Here is a 17,358-nt window from a genome sequence, read left to right on the forward strand (position 1 = left end):
AAACGTCTTCCCAACACTTGCTGGTGACAGACTCACAGTTCACTCATCAGACTGAACGCTCAACTCACTGAGATCAGATTTTATTCTGTTGTTGATTAATTGTTGTTTTTGATTTCATCTGCCTTTTTTCTGAAACAGACTTTGTAACCTAGTTAAGAAAATGTAAATCAAAGTAATAGTTTTTATTATTTTTGCTGAACCCTGACCTCCTCATTGACATCAGTTCAGCAGCAACTCAACACTTCTCTGTTCTAACTACACCGTGGCTCATTAAATATATATATATATATAATTAAAGATTATCTTTCTACGCCTCCTATTCTCTATTTGATTGATTTTTTCTACAATTCTTATTATTGATTTCTTGACTTTTCTATGACATGATGTTAAGATATGAAACATATTGTTAACTGAAAAACAAAATGCACTATTAATACTACTGTAATGTTTCTCTATACTTCATAAATGTTTTTTGTCATTACACATATCACATCACTGGACCCAAAAGGAGCATCAAGAGAAAGATTAAAAGAGTTTGTGAATGGAAAGAAGGCGGTCACACTAAAATAGAATAAAACAGACGTTCAATGTAGAGAAACGTGATCCAAGTCCCTCGTGTTGATGTGGGAGGCTGTTTGCAGAAAGATCTCAATTATTTCATGTTTTATTTCATGTAGTCCAAATTATTTTACAAGCATTTAGGGTATATATTTGTTTGGTATTTAAATAATAATACTAAATGACATATGTCAGTCTACATAAAGCACACGTTATGTCTTCTTCCTTTAGTGTCTTTCTGTAAGACAACATGTAACACGTTAATCTAAGGCTTTGGAAGTGAACTCTCCTCCAATCAATCAATCAATCAAACTATGGATGAAGTTGTGTAATGTGTTTAAGGCCACAGTGAGGCTGTCAGCACACTCTCCAGCCTGCGTAGGGGACGTCTTGTGTAGTCTTCGCTCTGAGGGAGAGTCTTTATCAGTGGCGGGCTCGTCATCAGGGACCACCAGCAGTCAGGAGACCATTATCTGTGAGGAGACAGCAGCCTGCCTCTGCCTCATGTCAGCAGATAAACAGCAGCAAGAACATAATCACCTTTCACAAACAGGTCTTCTCAGAAGTCAGAGCCAGATGTCCTCACAGAGAGCGACCATGTGTGTGTGTGTGTGTGTGGAGTGAGTTAAAACTAGTAGAAGTATGGGCTCAACAAGTGGGATGAGGTTTTTATTTAATTGCAAACTTAAACTGAATCATGAGCTGTATTGCTAGTTGGTATGTTTGTTTACGAGCTACCTGCTAATCTGTTGACTATTATTCACTAATATTTGATTGTATCATGTTTTAAGGTTGAATGTCCGTAAAACTCTGTAATAAAATATCAGAGACAATTCTACTGAGACCTGTATGTGGTGGAACATAATATCTATGCAAACATGTTATTATAATCGGTTTATACTCGATGTTAACATGAAACGTGCTCACACTTCACTGTGCATGCACCAGCACAGTCCGCCCTCTGTGCCGAAGCATGCTTCATGAGATAGTGACTGACATCTGATAGCATCAGACCTTCACTGCAGTTTGAGGGGCGACGTTTAGCAGCATTTTAGAAAACTTCTCGTACATTTTGTAGACATTTATACTGTTATTTTATTTATATTATATGTATATTTGTATGACTTGTAATAAATCTTTGGCATATCCTGATATATTTCGTTTTTTCCGATCTTCAGAAATATTTGATCGATTATTGTTTTTCATTTCTTGTTTAATCATCAAGGAATAACAAGTCAAGTTTCTGTTTTTCACTCTTTTTGGTCTATTTTATAAGCAATGTAACACTCAGACCGTGTTTTGTCTCAGAAGAGTTCTCATTGGCTCGTTCGTGTCAGACATCTATGAATGTGGGGAAACCGTAACCGCACTATACCTGTAATCTGCTCAATGATTGTTTTCTGTGCATTGTATTTTTTATTTTGCTCTATTCAATTTATCTCATTTTATTCTGTTATAAATGTGTTTTTTCTTTTTTTTTCTTTCCATATATTAAACGCTTTAAATTGCCTCCATGTGTGAAAGGTGCAATACAAATAAACTTGCTGATTGTTTTGTGTTGTCTTCTGGACGGTAGATATACAGTAACTGTATAGTGAGGACATTAAAATCACAGCAATCATTATTTGCAATTTATTTAGAATAAAACACAATTATTCCTCATGAATTCTCATTATTATGTCATTTTCTATTGTGACATAATATCTATTGGTCTGGGTTCAAGAATGGTGACAGCTCGGCGCTCATCAGTTTACTTTTTGCTTTGAATCCCACAGAACAGGAAGACGGTGAGTTCAGGTGAGTTCAGGTGAGTTCAGGTGAGGTAGTACAGTCACTTTCTTAGTGATTGATATTTTAACAACCTTAATGGACTAAAAAAAGGGGGAGCCAGCAAAGAAAGCCATGCTTACGCTCCACCTCTTAACGGTCAAAACCTACATGAAAAGGAGAGATTTGCAGTTAGACTTGCAGCTGACAGAGATAGACAAGAGAGAGGAGGGAGAGATAGCAGGGGAGGAATGGAGAAAAGGGGGCAGCTGTAAGAACCTGTTACTGCGGCCTTGTCGCGCTGAGCGGACTGTAACTGGGATGAGTAGCCTGCTGAGCCGGGCTTTGACTTTCTGTTAGCTGAGCTTCAGACGGTCATGTGAAGACTAAAAAGAAAGAAAAGAGAGAAATTACACTTCAGTTGCTGCCACTGACAATCAGCATCCTATCACAGTGCTTGATGGCCGTTACACAGGCTGCGCTCCCTTCCTTCAGCTCCTTCTCCAACCTCGCTCCATCCAGTGACAATATGAAAGTAAGTATCAGGTTGACACCAGTTCTTTGATTCCTACACAGTGAAGCCTCCTATTGTACATCATTGTGCTGATCATTTGTACATTCCGCAGATAGATTATCAATGATTTCACTTCATATTTACTTGACAAATGTGTCAGTCTTGCACTATAACGCTGAGCTTTTGATGTCTCTCAAATAACTGGAGACATTACATTACAGTCATTTAGCATTTATCCAAAGCGACTTACAATTCAGATTCTATCACATTTCTACACCGTAGGCACAGCTACGGGAGCAATTTTGGGGTTAAGTGTCTTGCTCAAGGACACATCGACATGCGACTAGCAGAGCCAGAGCCGGGGATTGAACCGCCGACCCTCTGATTGAAGGACGGCCCTGCTATCCACTTAGTCGACAAATATGGTGGTTGAATGCACTTATTGTAAGTCGTAATAGATCAAAAACATCTGCTGATGTAAAAAAAAATGCAATGTAGTGAAGCTCTGCATATCTGACATGCCCATGCGTACGGTAAGAGTTATTGCTGACTGTGCTGTACACCCTGGCCGCATAGATTTTCCCTTTTCCCTATATATCGTTTGAAGTTAGTACAATATTCCCACAATGTGTTTCCAGTGTTTCCCTGCTGAGCCACAGCGGAGGGATTATAACGCAAAGTCGTAATTTTGTACTAAAAACTACATTTGGAAGATAAACACTTGAGGATTGACAGATTAAGACAGACTGCTCCAGCTTCATAGTAGCTTCAGCTGATCTCTAAACAACCAGTATGGACAGAAATAACAACTACAGTAACCAGTAACTCTTTCAATGTGTTTTTATCAATGTATATATTTATTACATGTTGTCTTACAAAGTTAGGAGAAAAATGTTTGTGCCTTACACATAACACAATGATCCCTGTTCCCTCCGCACAGTGAGGCAGACAGATAAGAATCGGTATGGGGACAGAAAAAGTCAGATGGGTGCGTCCCTCCTTTAACTTTAAAAGCAAAGTGGAGCAATCTCCTTTTCACAAAATGTTTTGCTTGGTGATCATCACTTCTCAACGCTCTCCAACACCGTCTAGGTGTGGAAGTCTGAGGCTGACTCTCTCCTTCTGGACTACAAACCATCACCAAGCAGCTCTGAGCAGCTGCAGGTCTCTCAACAGATGACAGAGGAGCTCCTGGATGATGACAGCCGGGCATCCTGGGACATTGAGTTCCTGCTGTCTGATTGGAGCAGCCCATCACCCGACCTCAACCCATCTCTGGACAACAATGATCAACGGCTCCCACAGTTAGACCCAAGCACAGCATACCAAGAGGCGGACCTGTTTAAGGACCAACCCGGACAAGAGCATGTGCAGATGAACACTGGTTGCCTCATGGCGGAGTTCCTGTCCCCAGCTGAAACCACAACGCCAGTCCAGCCAGAGCTGTACCACCATAGTTATAAAGACGACCAAACAGGTCGGACTTCATTTCCCAATCTACCGAATGCAGATCAGTTTGGCTTCCCTCAAGGAGGCAGTTACGAGAGGCAGAGCAGAGGAAACCTCACTAAAGTCTCATCGTGGGACTTTAACCCTTACTATCCCCAGCAACACCCCTCCATGGTGACCTTCCCCGACAGCAGGCTCATACCGCCTCAAGCTGTGACCCCTGACCCTAGACACTACAGCTACATGCCACACTTTAACCACAACGCCAACCGTTTCTGTGAATACCCCCACAGCCAGACCACTAGGCATCTGCCTCTTCACCAGCAGTCCATGCTGGTTGTTCCACAGCTGCCCCCTGGTGGGATGGAGGGGAAGCGTGGTCGAAGGGCGACAGGGAAAAAGAGGGCCGCCATCCACAGATGTGAATACCCGGGCTGCAGCAAGACCTACACCAAGAGCTCACACCTCAAGGCTCACCTCCGCACCCACACAGGTACGCCACATTGACTCTGCCACAAAAACGACTCAAAAGTCTGTCAGAATAAGTCCCGATATATGATTTGACGTATTTGTTTGTTAAGTATCACCTATTTTATTGTGTACTCTTCAGGGGAAAAGCCTTACCAATGTTCATGGGAGGGCTGCAACTGGAAATTTGCCCGCTCAGATGAGCTGACGCGTCACTACCGCAAGCACACGGGCCAAAAACCCTACGAGTGTCGGCTGTGTCTGAGGGCCTTCTCCCGCTCCGACCACCTGGCTCTGCACATGAAGAGACACGCCTGATGCGCACGCACGCACGCACGCACGCACGCACGCATACACACACACACACACACACACACACACACACACACACACACATACACATACACACACACATCTGCCATTTAAACCAAGAAATCAAAAGGTAGAATGATGATTTGGATATTCTTTGAAGTTTGAATTTACGACTCACATCAGTACACTGAACAGTTGAATTTGGGATTAAGTGACCTTAAGATATTCACTGAACATGTTCCCAGTATTACCTTGATATCTGCACTTGATGATCTGTCTTGTTAAGAACAGAGGCCCACATGTAGACTTGCACCATGAGAACTGACAACACCACCAGCAATAGCATGGCATCACAAACCACTGTGTACACGCGGCCTAACGGGAGTTGTTTGATTCGGTTGAGAGTTTTCAGTTTACTTCAGACGACAAATGAGACAAATCTAATTCAGAAGCCTTCCACATATTCAATTCTTTCTTCTTTTAATACAATTATTGATTCAAGAGTGACCAACCATCAGGTAATGACGGCTTAAAGAAATACTTCACCCACAGATTGATTTGTGTGTCACTTCTTCACCCTGCGTTAACTTGAATTCTTGAAGAAAACATAGTTTCTCTTGCATGCCTCACACAACGTGTGCAGTGTAATGTAGTATAAGTCGTATGCTCAGTACAACCCAAATACATGCATTTAGGCTAAAACCAAAAGTGTAAGACTGTTTATTAAATATTTAAATAGTTGCAAGTGTTTGGGAAGTAGTGAGCATACGACTTGGATTACTCTTCACTCATTAAATACATCAATTCATCAAGACCTTTCTCCGTTTTTTCAATTTTTGTTCACCATGGAAGCATGCAAGACAAATAAAGTTTTCGTCAACAGTTCAAGGTAAGACGGTGTGAGTAATTGATATTCTAACGGTCATTTTGTGGGTGAAGTATTTCTCTAACCAATGACTTTTAAAAGAGTCCTCAGCTGATAGCGATGAACTCCTATAACATTGTGGAACTTAAGAAAAAGTATCAAAGTCGATGGAGCAGAACCAGAGAAATACACTGTACACACTGTGGGCGTGTAGACGGCAAACATTAACACTAACAGAAGACCTGGCAAACATGTGTGTAATACGGGTTATAACACAATACACAGTAGTGTGTCCTGGAGCATCTCATGGTTCGCTGAACAAAGACTCAGTAACAATAGCTGCATAATGCTGAGATGATCTGATTTCTTTTTCTGATTTCCCTTCGAACTTTTATTGATTGTAATATTGATTGTAACACAAACAAACAAACCATAAAGTATATGTTAAACCATGTGATTGTACAGTAAATCCAACATTATGCATTTTCCTCACCTAACTTTATGTTTGTCTGTTTGGGGTTTTTTTAGTTAAGAAAAACATATTATCTGCTTTTATGTCTCGCATCCGGTAGAATTTAAAACTGTAAATAATCAGCATCTTTATCAGTTGTTTGTATCATCTAAACATGCACGCAACATATTTATTATAAGTAATATTTTATATCAACAGAAGATAGGCTACTATATTATTGTACAGTGATTATTATTTTTATTAAAGGAGTGCTCTAATGTCATTTAATCATTGTTTGCATTGCCATCATTCTAATAAAGACCTCTAATGCTGTAATGCTCGGAGTGTGACATGATTTATTCAGACAGCTGATCTTAACTATTACATTACCATGATTTCATTTACTCAACATTTCGAGAGCTTTACAAAAACATGTATCTGTCCTGCGTGACGCAGGATGAAATATGAATCCACAGAACACATCTGGAACATGATTAGAGTTTTGACCCTTTCATCCGAGTCATTCCCACAGGTAATGTCAGCCTGCGGCCTCTAGGTGGCAGTCCTCTGTTGTCGTATCGGCCTTAAAGCCTGCAGGCTGGCTTCAGCAGGATGTTGGCAGTTGGTCTGCAGTGTCTAATCTGGGTGAGGTCAGGATGAGAATTTGCTTATGTAACTCAGCACTCACTGATCCAGATTAGGTCAGATGAAGGAGGTCGTCTCCACATTATGGAGCTCCTTCTCTCTCGCGTACACTTCCACAGACATGTGTACCCTCAGGAACGACAAACACAGAGAAGCAAACACAGTTACCCACTCATTGACCAACATTAACACTGAAATGAGTCTGCATGTGCTTGTACACATAGTTAGAACAAACATAGGTCACTTTCTTTGAGTGTTGTTTACATCCAGCTTGATCCAAGGTGTAGTATCTCCATCAACAGTCATTGCAGTGGCACAAAACCTGTCAAGTGAAATGTGTCAATCACATTCCATAGAGTATACAAAAGGAAACTGCTTATTGTGGTCAGAGTTACCTTTTGTGTATAAGACATACTTTGGAGAGCACACACTCGTTTTAAACACAAAGTATATCGGCTTTAAAGGGGCACTGATTTTACACATTAAGTACAGTGACTCATCATAGAGAGTGTTGTTCAGCCTGTAAAACTCTGGAGGGAACTTTCCAAAGTGTGTTGTCTGTTGTAAAAGTTTTACACGTTCCTCAACGTTCTGACCACGCAACACTCATATTGCTGGAGTGTCCCTTTAAGAATCAGGTTTTACTGCAATCGATTTAAAATGGTCGTAGCAGGTTATATGGTTTAATTGATTTATTCCTACTTGGCCCAAACGTAGACAGGGACAAACAGGAGGTGTAGTGATTCATCTTTATGTGGAACAGCAATAAGCTCCGGTCTAAGTTCCCTCTTTTGTGCACTCTCAAGGCTGTGATTGGCTTCTTCAACCTGCTCATCCAAGATGGCCCGATAGCAGACGAGTGGGGAGGTGAGCCCACACAGCGCATGCACATCACCAACACAGTAGTGCCAAATATACACAGATGAAGTGATCCTGATAATTCTAGTGCTGCAGATATACTCATTGGCCGTTAATAATCTGTTCTCCACTGAGACTGTGCTCAAGATATTTCACATCAGCAGATAAATCCACAGCACTTCACTGCAGTGTGAGTTTATTTCAGCGCAGCGTTCAAGAGTAAGTGATTCAGAGTTGACACGAGGACAGAGGCAGAGTTCTGACCTGTAGTGCTCCGAAAAGAACAAACAAACTCTTTCTACTTCCACTTTCTAGTTCCTCCTTCCCTATTTACATCATGTTATACTTCTCGAGAGGCTATTATGCAATCATTATGCATGGCAATACTCAAGCGTAAACAGTTTGCAGAACAAGCAGTGAAGTCATGAATTATTTAGCTCTGTTGAGTTTTTGAGTTTTCCTTTTTGCTCGAGCAGCTAAACAGGTCAAAGGTGGAACATGTCATTGTAATCTTTGCGACCGGGCCAGGGCTTAAACTCTGAATACCATGTGCTACGAACAATTCCAACAATGTGATGTGTTTTCATGCACTGGGTTTCTTCTTCTTAGCTATGTTTTTCTGACAAAATATGAAAAGAAAAACACTTAATTTGATTGTTTTATACAATAGAAGCATCATATTCAGTGGGGAGAAACACGATTCATCAACATGGAAAAACATAATAGCTGAATTAGCTAAAGGAAGGTTTGTGGGGACAGATGTGCAGTAAGATTCCCTCTCTTTTGTTTTCCTCTGTGGAGAAATGCAGAAGAATGGATCTTTATGTGTGGAGATAATCTGTGCACACTGCAGAGAAAATACATTCATCTCTTAAAAAACATGTCTGTAGTATTGTAAGCCTCTGAATTTAAACAGTAATGAAATATTTTAAAGGCAAAGAAACCCCACTGTCAGCTATAAACTTTATTGTCAAATCTATACAAACATTGCTATTCAAGTTCCTTCAAACATTGTATTGTTTCCTCTTCCTACAGGCACAGACACACTGTAACATCCAGTGTTTGGCAACGCTGTGCAACGTCAGCAGAACAACAGTGTTACTGAGAAAAAGCCGGGACATCTTTGACACAGCAGACACATTCATGGACAGATCCACACCGACAACCCTTCATGTGGCAGCAGAGGTGATGATTTCTAAATGCAGATAAACTCGTCCAGCAGAGTCAGTGTCTGTTCTCACTCCTAAGAAAGTCATCACTAAGCTAATGCAATGTGTAGTAACTTTGTGTCGGTGTGTGTAGTTTTTGACCGTGCTGGTTGTTTGCGATTACACAACCTCACATAACGGGAGTCTTGGTCTGATGGCCAGAAGCAGAATGAGGATTAGTGGTGAAAGCTGCCGCAGAGAGGGACTGTGAGTCCAAGTGAATCGAAGGATGGAAAGAGGGGGGGGGCTGATTAACCTGATTTGAACTTGAGCGTACACACACAGAGTCAGAAGAGGTCAGTGTCCCCTCCAGGCTCAGGCAGTCAGTCACTTCTTTTCTAATGAAGCTTCAGGTACACATGAAGGCACATGCACACACATGTGTACATCTGTACTTATGAGTTCCCTTGTTGATATAATACATCCACTAGCCCCTAACCTTCACCTTAAAGCAGCGACTCACCACTACACTTAGATGGTGTACATTTTAAATCAAAGCTGACTTGAGACATGGGACAACACGAGCCACAATGCCAGATCAGACCATGGGTGTGTGGGGGTGGGGGTGGGGGGGAGCTTCCTACCCCCCTATTTCTGGCAACCTTGCTTAGACCACTCCTATCTTCTAACCTGGCCTTTATTCTTCATATTTCTATCTTCATATTTCTTCACAGACAGAGTTTCATGCTAATATGAAAACATAAGCATTGTGGTACGTTAAACAGGGAACATGGTAAACATTATACCAGCTTAGTGTGAGCTTGTTGGAATGCTGACGTTAGCGTTTAGCTCAAGGCTCCACTATGGCTGCAGACTCTTACGCTACGTTCACACTACGAATGACTCAGCAGCAGACCTCAATCCGTTTTAAAAGGAAGTCGGTGACGTGAAGCTACAAACTGACGCCCGACACTTGTTGCTACAGGACATGTTACTAATCAAAGCTGACCTGGCCTCACCTGTTTTCAGCACTTCAATGACGCTGTGAGGCGTCAACCAATCACATGTTTCAGATTCACCGTTTCTTGTTCCTTCTCTGCTCCCACAATTCCTGTTTCTTTCTGTCTACGTAGCATCAGATCATTTATCCAGAAGAGGTTCAACTGAAACTGATGAACTAATCTTTGATTAATCCATGAAGAGATATTTTTGTTTAGTGTAAAACATGACTTTTTAAGATGGATATATATGTGCAGTGTGACCCCATGGTCCAGGCGGCTGCTAGCATTTCTGGGAAAATACTTTCCCAAAAAAATGTACCCTTGAAAACAGGCGGTAGGAACTAAAATCAAAATGTTTCATTTGATCTAATTTGTTGGCAGGTCATTCAGCTGAACCTCAGGACAGCAGGAGAGGGTTTCTTTCACAGAATTTCCCCAAAAAGCTCTTCTCTGAGTCTGTGCAAACTCCTGCATGTCAGAGCCGTGAAGCAACATGTTGAAACCGTCCAGCCAATAGAAACAGGTCAACAGTGACATTCATTTATGCAGATCCAGAGAGGATCTGCATAAATTAATGAGTGAGAAGTTGACTTTTGCCTTGTTTTGGAGAAATTGGTGCGATTGACAGAGACAGAGAGTCCTGTGTGAAGCTTTTCCATGTGCAGGGAGGAAGTACTGATCACTGTCGAGCAGATCGCTCACAGAACAATGTTCCTTTTTTCTGAGCAACCTCACCCCAACTGAACTCCCAGCAACGCACAGTCCTCACATGCTCTCGCTCTCTCTGAGTGTTGCATAACAGCACTGTTTTCCATTCACACTATCAACTGGTATTCAAATGAGTCATTCTCTCAGTGCGGCTCTTTACGGTCTTCATCTACAACACATGGTTGTAAAATGTATAGATTAACTCACAGGTGCCGTAAAAACAGTGATAAGCTTCTTTTGTTCTTTCACAGTGAGGCCATCCGTCTCTGAGTGAGTGACATGAAACATCCTTTGTTCTATATTACAACTCAAGCCACCACGACTGCTATATACGCAGGACGTTCAAACTGGATGATCTAATTTAACACAGAAACAGAGGCCTGTTAGTACATGAGGTGTTGAATGGGTAAGAAATTATCTTTACGGTATAAAATCGCAAAAAAAATACATGTTTTTATGCTCATAAGAGTAGAAAACTGACTCTACAAATCAAAATGTTAATGACAAACAAACTCCCACAGCCAGTGGATGGTGGAAAAGCCACCTGGTTCCTTATTCATGAACACTCTTGTCTGATTCAGTATTCAGTTATACTAAGTCAAACATGTTACAGACTTTATATGATCACTTTAACTTTGACACCCAGACGTTTTCACTCACGCCATCGTCAGGTACATTTATTTTTGTTCTAATAATTTCTTTGTTTTTTGACTAATTACATAAAAACTGACCTCAAACCGACTTGCCGCTATTCAATGGCCTACTTGTGGCATTATTTGCTATACACAGATAAAGCAAGGGTTAGCTAAACACTATCTCTTTATCAGTCACTTTACAATGAAATGTGTTGTAGCCCAGTTGGCGTAAACCCAAGTGTGGCTGAGTTTAAATTCCAGAGGCCACTTAGGGTCGATTGGCTGATTATCTGACACATAACACGTTTACTGGCAGATAAAGAGCTGCAGCGGCAGCAGACCAGTATACTTTATCTCAGTCACATTGTTTTGCTTGTTGAATTTTGAGTATCCTAAAGCTAAAGTTACTTGTTGTTGATTTGCCTTACAGTTTGGCAAACTACTTTCGTTTCCACATCCTTCGACTGACTGAATACTGTGTTTGTATTAAAGTCATAAAATACTTTTCAAACAACCTGTCAGGATTGGTTGCTGCTCGGATTGGTTGCTGTTTATTCTGCTGCATGTCACCGCTGGTTTGACTCCGCTGGCTTCCCGTTCGGAGGAGGAGGAGGAGGAGGAGGAGTGGGGGTGGGTTATCCGGGGTGAGGATCCGACCCCGGCTGAACCGATGAGCAGGGAAAGAAACGACAGAAAGCTGTGGAGGAGCAGAAACATTCCGGCGACTTGTGAAGCTCCACATGTCTCCTCCTCTCTCTGAATGAGGAGATTCTCATCACAGGTTCAGCAGCTGTTTGTTTTGTAAGTAAGATTTACTTTATGTTTCCCGAGATTTATCACTCATTTCATAGTTTTTTTTTTGTTTTATCATGTGAGGTAATGTAGTTAAGTAGATTCTAAGAAAGTTTCTGAATTATTTGTTGACTACTTGTTATCATCTAATATCAGATGAAAGAGCACAAACATGTCAGATGAGATGAAGACTATCTTTATGTAATAATAATACAGCAGGCTCATCAGTCATCTATTTAATGAAAACATGTTGGGAGCGATAACACTAATTGTAAATAACGTGTCATGGTTATTGGTAGCAAATAATTCAGAGTAATAACTAATAATCTCCATAATCAAACCCTAAACAAGAATTTTACGAATTTAACGACTTTAACAAACATTTAGTATCTTTCACATTTGTTCTTTTTTCTCTCTTTATGAACTTTTTAAATGATCATTTAATTGCTAACATATTATAATAAACGTTCCCTGTTGAAATGTGGATAAAATTACCAAAATAAGACTATTTTTATGAATCTATATTAATATAGTTTTATCTCACTGTAATGCCTGTAAGTATGTTTTTGATACAATATTTGCTTTTAAAAAAAACGATGATGTCTTTTCCTGATGTTAAAAACATTACAACTTTCAACCGGCACCAGTATAATGTTGCTTTACTGTTTACCTTGTAAACCTTTGCATCTTTCACCACTAGGTGGTACCATTACAGCACACTTTACCCTGAACCACCAACTCTCAGCAAGTTCCTCACACACTCACAGCTCCCCCAAGTGTCAAATCAGTGTTTGAACATGACAGGTCGGACTGTGGGAGGCATCATCCAGGACCTGTCAGTGCCCTCACTGCTGGCCGTGGAGGGACCGGAGTCCAGGCCTCAGGGAAGGGCTGTGTCCTTCACTGATGAGGCTGTTTCCATCCTGACTTCCACAAGCCAGCTGGCCCAAACCCTCCTGAGTCACACCTTTGCCCTCAAACACAAAGAGAGCCTTGCCAACGCTGAAGCGAAGGCTGGTAGCAGCTGCAATGAAGACAACGGCAACAATGCACGCTGCAAACGAGAGTTCATCTCTGTGGAGAAGAAAGATGATGGCTATTGGGACAAGAGGAAAAAAAACAACGAGGCAGCCAAGCGGTCCAGAGAGAAGAGGCGAGCCAATGACATGGTGCTAGAGAGGCGAGTCATGGGCCTGCTGGAGGAGAACGGCCGCCTGAGGGCCGAGCTGTTGGCGCTGAAGTTTCGCTTCGGCCTGGTCAAAGACTCATCTGACGTTTCCATCCTGCCGCTGCCTGCACCCCTCTGTGCTCACCCAACACCAAGATCAACACATTTCTACCAACCTCACACTGATGGACCCCCATACCCCAACACAGCGCCCGGCACCCATCACATCCACCCTCACCCTCCACAGCAAGGGGCCATCCATGAACCGAGGGGAGGCAGGCCTCTTTCCACTCATAGTGTATCCGAGGAGTCCGGTGTCTCCACCTCATGTGGCTCAAATGTGGGCAGCCCTGTGTTTTTTGATGACGCACTAAGTGAGCGTAGTGGGCCTTCTCCGAGGGAGCTGACGGAGGAGCAGCAGGGCTACGACTCTCACATCTGTCCCATGGAGGCCAACGGGAGTCAATACGTCAGCAGACAATACTCACCTGAGGGTTTGAGGAGCCTCCCACATAAGCTCCGCTTCAAAGGGCCTGCTGGTTGCAGCGATGGAGGGGAGATGTCTCCATCATCTGACACCAGACACAGTGGACCACCTGTAGCCACAGTGTGGCCAAACATCCAGGTGAGGAACTACCAGCAGGCGGGATGGGACAATCGGACAGAGAGTCGGGCTCCTTGGTCCAGGGAAGAGGCCTGTGGTGGAGCAGGGCAGCAGTATCAGGGTCCGTCAGCTGCACATTATAAGTCCTCCTCTCCGCAGAACTCCAGGGACACCAAGAATTCAACAGAGGACGTCAGTCTCAGGTCTCAGATCAGCTGTTTGTCCCAGGAAGTGGCCCATCTCAAGAGGCTCTTCTCTCAACAGCTGCTTTCCAAATCGCTTGAAGCCTGAGCACAGTTAATAGACATGTTTCTCACTACATCTTCACGAGCCATTGATCTTACCGACTTCTGACTTACACACGACAGCACGGCCTCTGTGTTCACAGCTACCTCTGACCTGACTGTCCTTATTTGCGACACCTGTGTCACTGGGAAAGCCTCGTGTTGGAGCCTGTTTGTTCTGTGATGGTCAGCACACCGCTAGCAGAAAACACCTACGTTTTTAACTTTTAAGTAATCGATGCAAAAGTCAAAGTGATTTCTGTGTTGACTCATCATATGATGCTGTTGAGTTCCTGTGATTTGAAGGACGCTGTACATTTCTGAATACTCAGAAACACTGAACATGTTCGAGACAACACAAAGCACACGCTTACAATTTGTCACACGTCAGTCTCACCGTGTTCACTTGACTCTGATGTGGAAATGACGTTTTTTGTCTTCTTTGGAACAACATGTAGTTTGTTGGCTTTTCAACACAAACACTGAGTATCAATATAATATAATGTGCTGTCCCTTAGAAGAAGAAAAATTACTTTTGACACTTCTTTTGCATAATTGTGTTATTGTTTTTGCGATCTTTAAATTGTCTAAATTGACAGCAAGGTGTCATAACTGTGTATTTCATTGTTGTTCAGAATTATAATATATAATAAATTAACTGTACTTGGAAATATAATATTTTGTACAAAATTTTGTGCTTTAAGAGACACAGCCATAATCATACATTATGCAAGAGAGTTTTAAGCTTATTTAAAAAAAAAACAAAAAAACAGCAACTGCATTTTGCATTACATCACAGATCAGGAGAGACCTGGGTAAAAAACAACAACAACGACTCCAGCTGGGGCAGAGAGAGCGATTGAAGGTGTGGCACTGGAGTGGAGAGGTGCACTGCGCAAAAGTGTGAATATGTCACAAATGTATTTTTTTTCCAGCCCTTTTCTTTTGAATTTCATGTATGGCCTTCACCTCCTTTGACGAATGCTTTAAAACAGAATGAAGCCCACCCTGGTGTCAGCCCCCCCTCACTGAACTAAGGTCGCTGAAATGAGGGGACAGTGCCAGGGAGCGGTGTTAGGATGCAGGGAGAGGAGTGAGACTCTGCATGAGTCATCTATCACGTCAGCAGTATGAAAGCTATTTATAGCAATGAAGCAGCTGTGGTGGAGACTGGTTGGCCCATATGGAAGTGAAGGGTACAGGTTCAGAATACATTAACACCTGGAAAGAGTTCAAATCTGCAGATAGACATCAGAAGAGCTGCTGCGAAATGCAACCTGATAGCAGCTGGGGGCAGAACGCAGCAATGCGTACGCTGCATTACGAGTTATGGGCTGAACATATGACTGAATGCCATTATTCTTGATTAAAGTATCACATTCTTGAACGTTTCAGTATCAGTCATTTTTTATCAACACCAGGTGGCGCCAAGTGTCTTCATCAGCACGGATCACGACTCATTCATTCATTCATTCATTCATTCACAGCAGTGCTACTAGAGGTCGTCTCCTCCATGGTGCTGGCCGTAGTACCACATGTTGCACAACAAGCGAGGATGTCATTATGTGTGGAAAGGACAGCAAATGACCCAACGCAAGAATCAGGCTGGAGCTTGACAATGACATGCACGTGACTTATACGGATTAAATGTAACGCTGACATGTGACGTTATACAGGCAACACAGCTGCAGAGACTCCTCCTGTACAGGCTTCAGCCTGGACGACAACAACAACACAAGAAACACATGAGGTCTTTTGTCTGCAATCAATCTTCATCAAGCCCCAGGCTGCAACCCCCCCCCCCCCCACACACACACATGCCACGAGCCATTTAGGAAGGAGTGAGAGCCTTCTGGTTGCTAGGCAGGCACCGACACACCACAGTTGCCAAGGGAATGCCTGCATGCGGAGGCAGACGAGGAATATGTTGGGGGTCGGTGGTTATACCAGAGGACTGGTGGGGGAGGAGCTAGACAGGTTCAAGGCCACCGTTTCCCCCAACATGGTATAATGGTGGTGGTGGTGGTGGTGTCTGTGTGTGTGTGTGTGTGTGGTGAATGGGGGGTTCACATGTGTGGTTTGAGACAAAGCAGGGGGAAGGGATGTGAGTGAATGCGTGTCTGATACCAAACAGGGCTGACTAACTGCTCAGGAAATATAGTGTGGATGAGGACAACGGGCTTCATGGGATAATAGAAAAGCTCATAAGCAGATAATACACGTCCATTTCCATTAAAGATAAACAACAAGCCCAAAAGATGGAAGGGTGAAAGCAAAAAATAATAATGGTCAAGTGATTCATATTATATTAGAGTAGAGAGGGAATGTGTGTTTTTCCTGTTATACTCAATTTCATCAGCCTGAAAGTGATTTCAGAGTCAATTTTGTATATAACGTTTCTTTTTATAAAAAATAAAAAAAATGTAGTAGCCTAACACCAGCAAGATTATTTCTGCCATTAATCATGCTAAAATCATATTAAAAATGAAAAACTTGGTGAATGTGGAATTTCTGTTATTAACACCAAAGAGCAGGACATCAGTGCCAATGTTTCAGAACAATAACACGATAAAGACCTTAATGTGTAAACAAAGAGATGATCTGCAGACACAGCTGGGTTAGCAGGTTGTGATCCAGACAGACAGACACTCCCGAAGATATCAGGGTGCGTTTCTCATCTATGTGCGTGTGAGAGACTCAAAACAGAATAAACTAAAAAGGAAAAGGAGAGTGACAAGAATATAGTTTCTGATTTTCAATCTGTAACAGTGTAATGAGTGGGTTGGTGAGGACATTTATTTAACTGATAGCTCATTCTCCATTTGGTCCCTGCAGGTAACAGTCTTCCCAGATCCTGTCCTGCAGACTATGATGACGGTGGGCTGACACATATTCTTACATTTCCCCACTTACGAGGGAAGAATAAAAAGCATAGCCTTATAACTCATTTACAAATTGGTACTGGCAAAACACTGTGGAAGAACTTGTCTTTTTAAAGATTTTTGTTATTTTTAACACTTGAAGGACATGCTGTTACATGCTGTTACATGCTGTTACATGCAGTTACATGCTGTTACATGCTGTTATATGCTGTTATATGCTGTTACATGCAGTTACATGCAGTTACATGC

At 42.2% G+C, this 17,358-nt stretch overlaps 2 protein-coding genes across 3 annotated transcripts; both read left to right on the top strand.

The window, feature by feature from the left end:
* Positions 1 to 2,543: 2,543 nt before the first annotated feature.
* klf1 (Kruppel like factor 1 (erythroid)) lies at positions 2,544 to 6,762 on the top strand. 2 transcript variants are annotated; one of them, XM_031864867.1, is made up of 3 exons: positions 2,544 to 2,860; positions 3,932 to 4,781; positions 4,899 to 6,762. In XM_031864867.1, exons 1-3 carry the CDS (start codon positions 2,786 to 2,788, stop codon positions 5,072 to 5,074), a joined length of 1,101 nt encoding a protein of 366 aa, XP_031720727.1. In that variant the 5' UTR covers positions 2,544 to 2,785; the 3' UTR covers positions 5,075 to 6,762. The 2 variants fall into 2 exon arrangements, with proteins under 2 accessions (XP_031720727.1, XP_031720728.1); XM_031864868.1 differs by having other exon boundaries at positions 2,773 to 2,860; positions 3,780 to 4,781.
* A 5,248-nt stretch (positions 6,763 to 12,010) lies between these two features.
* Positions 12,011 to 15,962, top strand: nfil3-3 (nuclear factor, interleukin 3 regulated, member 3). Its single transcript, XM_031864866.1, has 2 exons — positions 12,011 to 12,180; positions 12,872 to 15,962. Exons 1-2 carry the CDS (start codon positions 12,140 to 12,142, stop codon positions 14,232 to 14,234), a joined length of 1,404 nt encoding a protein of 467 aa, XP_031720726.1. The 5' UTR covers positions 12,011 to 12,139; the 3' UTR covers positions 14,235 to 15,962.
* The last annotated feature ends 1,396 nt before the right edge of the window (positions 15,963 to 17,358 follow it).

The sequence above is a fragment of the Anarrhichthys ocellatus genome, unplaced genomic scaffold (genome assembly GCF_004355925.1).
Source record: "Anarrhichthys ocellatus isolate YVR2014 unplaced genomic scaffold, GSC_Weel_1.0 scaffold31, whole genome shotgun sequence".
In the NCBI taxonomy this organism is placed as follows: domain Eukaryota; kingdom Metazoa; phylum Chordata; class Actinopteri; order Perciformes; family Anarhichadidae; genus Anarrhichthys; species Anarrhichthys ocellatus.

What these genes read in the sequence shown, in the direction of transcription:
- nfil3-3 (XM_031864866.1), top strand. Translation starts at nt 12,140, where the DNA reads ATGAGGAGATTCTCATCACAGGTTCAGCAGCTGTTTGTTTT. An exon ending in GTTCAGCAGCTGTTTGTTTT is followed by an intron (nt 12,181 to 12,871) that starts GTAAGTAAGATT and finishes TTTCACCACTAG; the next exon opens with GTGGTACCATTACAGCACAC.
- klf1 (XM_031864867.1), top strand. Translation starts at nt 2,786, where the DNA reads ATGGCCGTTACACAGGCTGCGCTCCCTTCCTTCAGCTCCTTCTCCAAC. An exon ending in CATCCAGTGACAATATGAAA is followed by an intron (nt 2,861 to 3,931) that starts GTAAGTATCAGG and finishes AACACCGTCTAG; the next exon opens with GTGTGGAAGTCTGAGGCTGA. An exon ending in TCACCTCCGCACCCACACAG is followed by an intron (nt 4,782 to 4,898) that starts GTACGCCACATT and finishes TGTACTCTTCAG; the next exon opens with GGGAAAAGCCTTACCAATGT.